Here is a 9,239-nt window from a genome sequence, read left to right on the forward strand (position 1 = left end):
TATATGTTGTGGAGCATGTCTTTCTTCCGTCAACTGCACAACTAGGCCTGGATACTTCTTACCTCATTTTTCTTCAATAATTATATTCACGGCGAGCATTTGTCTATCCTGCTTGCTTTGGGGCCACGCAGTCTCCCATGCATGTTGTAGGTACTTGGGATGGTCCTGTTTGTTTGCTGCCTCTGATTTGCCTATCATCCTTGTCTTCATTATCTGAGGAAACAATGCTCATTTATTTCTTACTTTGTTTGTACTACAGGTTCCAAGTCTGGAACGAGTCCAGTCAGAATTTACCCACCCTCTGAGAGATCAGTCAGAGATCTGCTGACCCAGGAGGGAGTTGCTAACGAATGAGAAAAAAGGCTGTGCTTTGTTTGAGCTGAGTGAGCCTATTATTAAAGTGATGAGACTTTGTTGTGGAAATGTGATGACAAGACATGACATTATCATCCTCGTATTTTCTATGATACAATGAATTATTTATGTATGTATGTACATATGTGTGTAGAGAGTGAGATGTTACAAAATGCTGGACAAAGGCAAAGCGACGCAAAGTGAGAATTGTATGATGATGAATTTGAAGTTGATTATTTATTTAGTTCAGAATAATGCGAATATTTTGGGATAATTAGAACATAAAGTTGTTTAAATCTAATTAAATCAGTGTTCACATCCTCTCCTTCAAAATAAATTTGTGAGGTTTTGGGGAAAGAACAAGTCCAACAAATCCTTCCATATTAATCTCACCATCAACCGAAACATGAAACTTTTGAAAAAGAGTTGTCAAAAACAAGAAATATTCATCCCTGGCTAGACCCTCGCCTAGACAGACTCTTTTGCCCGTAGAGAAGGCCATAAAATTCTCATGTCTCTGAAATTCTCCTTTCTCATTCAAAAATCTCTCTGGTCTGAAGTCAAGATCTCCCCAAACGTCTGCATCATGATGAACGGCATGAATATTGGGAATTATCAAAGTATCTTTCGGGACGAAATAGCCACCAATTTCAGTATCTTCGGTCGTATTATGAAATAGTGCAAACGGAACGAGGGTGGAGTCTCGCATAACCTCGTGCATGACAGCTTGCGTATAATGCATTTCATTTCGATCATTTAAACATGGCTGTCTGGAAGGTCCGACGACTCTGTCAATTTCCTCGTGCAGCTTCTTTTGGACCGCCTGGTATTTCGCCATGTAAAGGAATGTCCAGCTCAACGTTGTGGAAGTGGTCTCTGTGCCTGCTATAAACAGGTCAATCAAGACCCAGTTCATTTCTGCACAAATAAATATCATAATACAGTTTCCCGTCACAGAGTATTATTGGAGTAAAAAAACAGTAAATGTTACCAGAATTGGATTTATGAAATGGTGAATTTGGATCTTTCGTTTTGCGCACTTCGTCGATATACACGTCGAGAAAGTCTCGTTTGACACCCTCTTGGAATGTTTCTTCGTGATATGGGATTGTTTTCCAAACAAAATCAGTAACAAGCGGAACATCCCTCATCATGCGTGTATATCCTGACAGGTTTGGAAACCATTTGGCAATAAACGGGAGGAATGTTGCAACGCCTTGAATCGTGTTGTTTTCTTGGACTGATCTATATACGTAGCAATAAAAACAATGTATATATTTAGATCTGCGCATCATCTCCAGTATTATAACTCATGTCAAGTAAACTGAGTTAACTCAAGTAAAAATTAGCAATACGTTGTCAAAATGTTCAAAGTCGCTGCCAAGTCTGGGTCGTCTTGCTTAAATCTTTCTCCAGTTAGCAAACTCCATAATGCATTCAGAATCGCTGCATTAAATGCCATCTGAATTGACATTGGTTTTCCACAATGAGATTGCAATCTTTCCGCCAGTTCAACAGCTTCTTCGGCTATGATGGATTCCATGGACTTTCGACCAAATCCAAAATCTCTCAATTGACGAAGAGCAAAGCGTCGTTGTTCCAACCATTTGTGGCCGTCAGTGAAAAGGATACCTGTGCGTTTTTGTAGTTAGCTATAGTGAGCCACTTAGGAGGGGAGCTTGCGAGGTTGATAATAACAGATCTTGATGCCCTTTGGATATGTGATAGGGTCTCATGAGTGTACTAAAACCCTGAAGTGGTTTGACTCCATGGCCACATTTGCGCCCGCCACACCCACTCAAAAATGCCCAAAAAACGCTTTCACTCCAGTTTTCACTCACTCAAATCCACGTCAAAAATCCAATTTTACTCGGATTTTGAAATTTCTTTCATCATTACACTCCCAGATAGTTGCTTTCTTCAATCCAATATCAAACCCAATTTTTCGAAATTTTTAGTATTTTTAAAATTTGAAATTCTGAATGAGGATTGTTGTAGTAATCAACAACTCAAATTACGCCTGCGAAATAATCATCAGCAAAATTGAGTTTGATATGGAATTGAAGAAAGCAACTATCTGGGAGCGTAATGGTGAAAGAAATTTCAAAATCCGAGTAAAATTGGATTTCTGGCGTGGATTTAAGTGAGTGAAAACTGGAGTGAAAGCGTTTTTTGGGCATTTTTGAGTGGGTGTGGCGGGCGCAAATGTGGCCATGGAGTCAAACCACTTCAGGGTTTTAGTACACTCATAGGACCCTATCACATATCCAAAGGGCATCGAGATCTGTTATTATCAACCTCGCAAGCTCCCCTCCTTAGGCTTACTGATTTTGTGGTATATGCGGTCAAAACTCATATATTTACAAAAGCAATCACAACACAAACTAAAACTAACCTTTGGCTGTCCCACCGCTTCTGTCCATGAAAAATTTGATTTTCGGGCGACCAGTTAGAGAATTTTGGTTTAAAGCGTCTTTTATTATCTTGGCGTCATTGAGTACAACAGTACTAACAAGAAATTATATTTAATTAAACGATTGCCGTATAACACAATACAATGCATTTCTTTGGGAAAATTTATTTTTTACGGATAGCTCCCCATTTTTACAGATATTACTGGACCATATTTATCTTTATTCCATTGTTGAAAAGTTTCAAACGGTTTGGAGCCCAACATTGGAAGATGTCCAAGCAGTGGCCAACTCCATGATGGTCCTATTTCATAACATTTAACGTATAGACAGACCAGATGGCCAGGGGTCACGGAACCGTGGGGATGTACTAATACTAACACTAACTAGTAATTAATTTAAAAGACAAGAAAGGCTAATATTTCTGTGGGGATAATGGTTCCGCGGCCCCTGAATAATTACATTACAGCATGACATGACAAAGATTACGCTAATACCTGGCGGAAGATTTTGCGTCTTTTTCTTCGTCAAAATGAAATGCAAGGATAAAAATCCCAATAGAAGGACTGCCAAAATTTCAAATCCAGTCATCACACTACCGTCTCGAAAAAAAGATACTGAATGAAAATGAATATATGCTTTAGCAAGATTGCTCACAGAATTAGAGTATTATATGACTATTAAATGCAGAATATATTCGGATTTGATTTCAATATTACGCAAGGTTTAACAGATATTACAGCACCAATGTCACAAACCAAACTACATTGCAAATAGGTAAAGCTAACTTTGGCTTTGGCTAACTAGCCAGGGTAGAAATTATTTTACGTGCTGTACACACATACATAATTGAGGAGAACAAGGACTAATCGTTTATACCAACATGCACATTGTTTTTTTGTGGACAAACCTTGAACGGAGCTTGGCATACGATGACTGGATAAAATCAATTCCATGATACAATATTTAACAGCATCATTTTAATGAACAGACACACGTAATGTTACTATTATGGTAATATGTACTTCAATTTATTAATGTGAATTCCAAGCTTCTAAGCATGGCCATATATCTCAACTGTACCGGACACAAAGTATAAAATTTTGATGTGACAATTATTTAAATACATAAGAGAAAAATTCAAATCAAGGTTTACAAAAGACCCCACTGTCGTTCCATAACTGCGTGTGGTTGGCCCATCACTTCAGGTTCATGTGGATGTCCTAAGAAATCTTCAAAATCGATCGTTTCATCCTTCCCTATCATATAATTTAAATTGGTTAATTTAAGTCTCTTCCATGAATTTAGAAATTAGAATTTATCAATTCAATTTATATTTGGCAAACCTGTAAGCACATTGTAGGACGCGTTGTGTCGTGGGAGAAATGGTAAATGTCCAACCTTGAGGGTCGCCTTTCTCTCCATTTGAAGGCGAAGGGGGGCATGAATTCCTTGAATTTTTCGCAGCATGGCAAACTCCATTTGCTCTGCCCGACTCTCGTGCTATAATTTGGGGAAAAAATTTGATTTAGCATAAAATAGAATTGCTAACTGAATTAACTATGAACTGTGACGTTGGTAAATGTCACAGTTCGACCGGTCGTACCGATTTTTCTGAAGATTCTAAAGGATGGGCAGCCGCTAGCTTGGTTGTGTTGGCTTTTGCGTTGAGCCTACAAATTTAAATCATATCAATTATTTGACAAATTAATAACTGGTAATTAAGGAATTCCAAATATTCCAATTTTGAATTTAATACAAAAATAAAACTAACTACTTAATTAAAATGAACATACCCAAGAACCATTGCATCAGGGAGTTGAAATTGTTTGCTCATTGTAAATCCGAGTATCAGGAACCTTTTACAAATATTTTAACGAAATTTGCAAGGTATTGTTTCCGGAAGGTTGTACAATGTAATATTAGAATCGCTCAATTTGACTCAATTCCACTCGCGTCTTGCTCACTGACAGTGCAAAATTCTCCTCGTAGAACGACTTGCCCAGAGTTTAGTCTCCTTTTCGTTGCATGAAAAATGGAAATTGTTGCAATTAATTAATTGCAACAAGCTACCACTCCTGATTTATTGATGTATGCATAATAACAATAGTATTTTTGATGTGGTGATAGTTTGATATTTTACGCAATAATATTACATCCATGTATTTGCTACAAGTAGTAGTAGTATTTTGCATATTTATGACAAATGAGTATTGCATAAAATCGTAAATTTAGATAATTTTTCAGTTCCGTCTGCTTTATTTCTTTGACAGGTAGAAAACATGTATATAAATACCTCACGGGTAACGAGAAATAATACAATCGGGTATATGGCTTGAAAGGGCACGAGAAGCTCAAATGGTCTGAGGAGGTATTTTTTACAAGGAATATGCGTCAAAGACTGACTAAGATGAAAGCAAGAATTACTAGTTTAGTAATAGATTTTCGCGACTATTATTATCTAGTAGTGAGCATATCCGTGGTGAGCTACCGCTGGACCGTGAGCGTAAGCGAGGGGAGCAGCATGGACCTAAAATAAACAAGAAAATAATCAAAAATTTGCTCAAGTCACATATGACATCGATAACTCCTTAAATTGACAAAAGTGCAATACCTTGGCCACAACTGGGGCGACGGCCTTAACGACGCCTGGGGCTTGTCTGTCGACGACGGCGTTGAATCCGTTGACGGGGTCAGCGGTGTAGGTGACCGTTCGGATGGCACCGTCGGGCTCGACGAGAGAGTATTGTCCCTTGACGACATCTCCGTCTCGGGATTCAGAAGCGGTCTTGGAGTCTCCGGTCAAACCGTCGGAAACGGAGTAACCTATCAAGTCGAACAAAAAAAACGAAGTTAGGTCAGTCGTCTCATTGATTTATAATTTTTCACTGGGAAACTGGGCGATTTTGCACATACCGTAGTTGTATTGTGGGTGTGGGTCGTATGGTTCTGGTTGGGCAACGATGGCCTTGGCGATGGGAGCAGCATAGGCAAGGGGAGCTGCGTGGTGAACCTTGGCGATGGCTGGGCCGTGGGCGTAAGCCAATTGGGGAGCGGCGTGTGCGTAGCCGAGGGGGGCGGCAGCATAGCCGAAACCTGGAGCCACTCCTGCGGCAGCCACACCCACGAGGGCGAAGAGGGACACGATCTAATCCGGAAAAAGTAGAGAGGAATTTAATCAACGTATTGGTTATTATTGTGGAAAGGAAAATAATCCATGCAAAAGAAACTTGTTGTCACTTGTCACAAAACCAAAACCAAGAGTGGTGATACATTTTATATGATAATTATGTAATAACCAAGAACATACCTTCATCATGATGACTGAGAGAGGAATTTCCAAGACTTGTTGCTTGAACTGTGAAAAATGTGTATTGGATGTAGATTATCAGAGTGGGTTGAGTATTTATAGTAAAATTTATAGTAAACCCCCTGCGTTTTGTGACCAAGGCGCAAGCTTTCCATATAGGAAAATCAACTCAGGCTCACACCATTTCACGATGACTTAAGGATGATAACGTCCATGCTTGGAGGTTTGGTTGGGCGATTCTCTTGAGAAAAAAATCTTCAATACGTCTTTTACTTGCAGATGTTGCCATCAAGGCAGAATAATAACAGCAGTTGTACTTTACACGAGCCATATGCACCCCATAACGGCACGAAATCGTACCCTTCCTAATAACTTGTGCAGTGATAATATTATTACGTTATAGTGAAAGGGACGTTCTTTGGCGTTGTTGGCATAAAAAAATTCTACATTTGCAGCAGCCACAGCAGCACCTGCCCTATCTTTCACAATGAAATAAGAGCACTTCCATCACCTCTGTATGCCCTTAATAAATTACGGCATTTATATCGCGAGTTGAAAGCATTGGCACTGTTTTATGAACTTGTTACACTTTTGATTTCTGATTTGACATCAAAAATCCAATCCAAAAGTGCTCCTTGTATGTCAATTATTATTATTGTTATTACTCGAAAAAGCTATGTACATAGTTGCTGATCACATTATTTCTCTTTTGATTATAAATAATAGACCAAGTTCCGTTGATGCATTTTCCCCATTTAAGTCAACTAATTTTGAGAATTGTAATTAAAATGGCATGTGACAGCAAAGTAACGCATCTGTCTCTTAAGATTAGTTTGGTTGATATTGCATTTCATGCATGTAATCGTATACGTACATGTGTAATAGTCAATGTGTGCGTATTAATCCGTTCACTATTATAGGATTTGGGGGGCACTTATTGTTGTGTGGCTTGGTTTTTTGCAAGTAATCTGTGTATACTTATCACAATTAGTAATTATACACTTGATCTTGCTCTTTGTTGAGAGCTCTTAGCAAACCATACCAAACTGCATAGTTTTAAAGTGGATAAGCCCCTTCCTTTGTCAGTCATCACCATTTACTTCGTCAGGGCAAGGGCATTTCTATCATACAAATCAATCGATTAATTCCTGTGCGTTTTTATTGAATATTTACATTAATACAAATTCCGGTCGGCCATGTCAAAACTATTATGTGCACAATAAGCTGCTGTTGACTAGCATAAAATTTATATACTTGACCTGTCTGCCGAAGAATGTAATGTATTAAAAATTGCACAAAAAACAGTATTCGTGGTTATTTAATTGTTAACTTGAACTGGTAACACAAAAATGCATATACTTTCAGAGGCTGATCTGTAAATCAGCAACGTTTGTTCTGATACTTTATTACAATGTTAAAACAGTAATAACCATTAAATAAGCAACACTTCCAACTTTCCTTATTATGTGTATTATGATAAAAATTGCTCAGCAAGGAAATAATTTTTTGAAGATATACACCACTCGTTACAAAGTATTGCTCAGTGTGTTACTCAATTTGAGTAAGACGCAAATTTGAAAGTCTTGACACTTGTCTGCCAATTTTATTTTATTTTTAATTTAACCTATTTCGTTAAGGTTTAACTCTCTATGTTTGTATAAGGATCCGATTTAAAGCATTTATGAAATATCTGTATTCAAATATGAACAAAAATAGAATTAGTATAATGATAATAATAATATGGGTGTCGGATACTGTTTGCATACATAACCTAACAATTATGACTTTTACTCCTGCAGATGCAGATTTTTAATGTAAATCTATTTAAAGCTTGGGTTCTAGTAAACTTGCCAAAAGTTTCTAAACTAGTTCTCGTACATCGAAAAATCATTATTACAAAAATAATACGATCGATACTTCTTCCAAAATTGCAAAAGTATACATTTCTATCTTAGAATTTGGCCGCGCCTTTATTACAGGGTTATCTATGTACACAGTGTGAAGGGGATTAACAAAGTTTTATTAATAACCATTTGCAATCAATATCAAATCAAGTCCCTTGAAATAGATGCATGCATTTATGCATTGTAGAAATACGTGCAACATAATGATTAACACAGAAACCTTTCATTATACTTAATTTGACAGCGATTAAGAATAATTTATATTTTTATCAATTCTTATGGCATGGAAGTGACATTATAAATAGTAAAAATTTGGTTACGATTTCTGGAACGAAAGAGTTTTTAAGATTTTTTTTTGCTCTTTGTGTTTCTTTGATATTGAAAATTCTCTATAAAAAATTAAATCTCATCATAAATATGTACCTACTCATTTGGATCGTGACTGTTTCTCATTTTGATTTAATTTAGTGAGACAATATCAACCCACGAATAGCTGATTTTGCCTTGAAAACTCAATTTTCTCAACTTCCAGCTTCCGCGTCTTTACACGCATAAGGTCTCATTGCATTGCTTGTATGGCAATATTGAATGGGTGAACTTGAAGGATTTAATACCGAGGAAATTAGTTCATAATTAGTTGATCAGTCACAAGGTAAATAATTGAGTAGGGAGGTGGTCATCGTAAAAGAATGGTATGCTCGTATGCATACCTTTGCAGCATCAGACCACAACAGTTTATGAGCAAAACCAGATAATAAGCATACATTTTATTTGCTGTTGTAAGAAATCAAGTGTTGATTGATAGTGTCAGCTAATTTTTGTAAGATTCGTTCATTCGTGACGATGAAATGTCTTCATGCTTGATTAGCAAGATCGACTCCACCGCCTGTACGTCGATCGAGTTCGACTTACACAAGAGTTAAAAAAGTGATGACGACGATGTATAAGGTTTAGAAGCAGCATGGATAATCCTATGATTGCTCCTTCTCATCAATACATGATGACCAGTGACGGCTATTGGCAAATATTTTTGAATAATTTGCCATCAATAAATGGATACGCTCAAAATTAATTAATTACAAGGTAAACAGACAACCTCAGTGTGTAGCATAAATGTATCTTTCTAATCACCAAACAAAATGTTACAATGCAAAATTAACATATTGGGCGATCACGAAGGAAGGAGTGGACGGAGGATCATCAGTTCAATGAAAAGATGGCGTTTGATTCATGAGAAATTATTGCAAATTGTAATTCGTC

At 37.3% G+C, this 9,239-nt stretch overlaps 3 protein-coding genes across 4 annotated transcripts; all 3 read right to left on the reverse strand.

Annotated features, from left to right (window-relative positions):
* Nucleotides 1-561: 561 nt before the first annotated feature.
* On the reverse strand, nucleotides 562-3,624 carry LOC110851753 (methyl farnesoate epoxidase). 2 transcript variants are annotated; one of them, XM_035853667.1, is made up of 7 exons: nucleotides 3,423-3,624; nucleotides 3,263-3,331; nucleotides 2,943-3,069; nucleotides 2,750-2,862; nucleotides 1,710-1,986; nucleotides 1,346-1,599; nucleotides 562-1,272 (listed from the first exon to the last, which is right to left on the reverse strand). In XM_035853667.1, the coding sequence occupies exons 3-7, from the start codon at nucleotides 3,029-3,031 to the stop codon at nucleotides 668-670; spliced, it is 1,338 nt and encodes a 445-aa protein (XP_035709560.1). In that variant the 5' UTR covers nucleotides 3,032-3,069; nucleotides 3,263-3,331; nucleotides 3,423-3,624; the 3' UTR covers nucleotides 562-667. The 2 variants fall into 2 exon arrangements, with proteins under 2 accessions (XP_035709560.1, XP_021955338.1); XM_022099646.2 differs by having other exon boundaries at nucleotides 3,263-3,624.
* Nucleotides 3,625-3,774: 150 nt separating this feature from the next.
* LOC110852335 (proteasome maturation protein) lies at nucleotides 3,775-4,744 on the reverse strand. Its single transcript, XM_022100374.2, has 4 exons — nucleotides 4,562-4,744; nucleotides 4,372-4,438; nucleotides 4,112-4,268; nucleotides 3,775-4,024 (listed from the first exon to the last, which is right to left on the reverse strand). Exons 1-4 carry the CDS (start codon nucleotides 4,600-4,602, stop codon nucleotides 3,918-3,920), a joined length of 372 nt encoding a protein of 123 aa, XP_021956066.1. The 5' UTR covers nucleotides 4,603-4,744; the 3' UTR covers nucleotides 3,775-3,917.
* Nucleotides 4,745-4,999: 255 nt separating this feature from the next.
* LOC110851788 (larval cuticle protein A3A) lies at nucleotides 5,000-6,235 on the reverse strand. The gene is made up of 4 exons (XM_022099688.2): nucleotides 6,076-6,235; nucleotides 5,682-5,913; nucleotides 5,380-5,591; nucleotides 5,000-5,295 (listed from the first exon to the last, which is right to left on the reverse strand). The coding sequence occupies exons 1-4, from the start codon at nucleotides 6,082-6,084 to the stop codon at nucleotides 5,227-5,229; spliced, it is 522 nt and encodes a 173-aa protein (XP_021955380.1). The 5' UTR covers nucleotides 6,085-6,235; the 3' UTR covers nucleotides 5,000-5,226.
* Between the last annotated feature and the right edge of the window lie 3,004 nt (nucleotides 6,236-9,239).

This window comes from Folsomia candida, unplaced genomic scaffold (genome assembly GCF_002217175.1).
Source record: "Folsomia candida strain VU population unplaced genomic scaffold, ASM221717v1 Fcan01_Sc007, whole genome shotgun sequence".
NCBI lineage: Eukaryota > Metazoa > Arthropoda > Collembola > Entomobryomorpha > Isotomidae > Folsomia > Folsomia candida.

Excerpts from the sequence above, each read along its gene's own strand:
- LOC110851788 (XM_022099688.2), bottom strand. Across the intron at positions 5,592-5,681 it reads ACACCCACAATACAACTACG|GTTACTCCGTTTCCGACGGT; the intron begins GTATGTGCAAAA and ends TCGACTTGATAG. Across the intron at positions 5,296-5,379 it reads TCGCCCCAGTTGTGGCCAAG|GTCCATGCTGCTCCCCTCGC; the intron begins GTATTGCACTTT and ends TGTTTATTTTAG.
- LOC110851753 (XM_022099646.2), bottom strand. The coding sequence starts at position 3,356 with ATGACTGGATTTGAAATTTTGGCAGTCCTTCTATTGGGATTTTTATCC. Across the intron at positions 2,863-2,942 it reads GTAAAAATGGGGAGCTATCC|TACTGTTGTACTCAATGACG; the intron begins GTAAAAAATAAA and ends ATTTCTTGTTAG. Across the intron at positions 1,987-2,749 it reads AAGCGGTGGGACAGCCAAAG|GTATCCTTTTCACTGACGGC; the intron begins GTTAGTTTTAGT and ends AAAAACGCACAG.
- LOC110852335 (XM_022100374.2), bottom strand. The coding sequence starts at position 4,602 with ATGAGCAAACAATTTCAACTCCCTGATGCAATGGTTCTTGG. Across the intron at positions 4,269-4,371 it reads TAGAATCTTCAGAAAAATCG|CACGAGAGTCGGGCAGAGCA; the intron begins GTACGACCGGTC and ends CCCAAATTATAG. Across the intron at positions 4,025-4,111 it reads GTCCTACAATGTGCTTACAG|GGAAGGATGAAACGATCGAT; the intron begins GTTTGCCAAATA and ends ATTATATGATAG.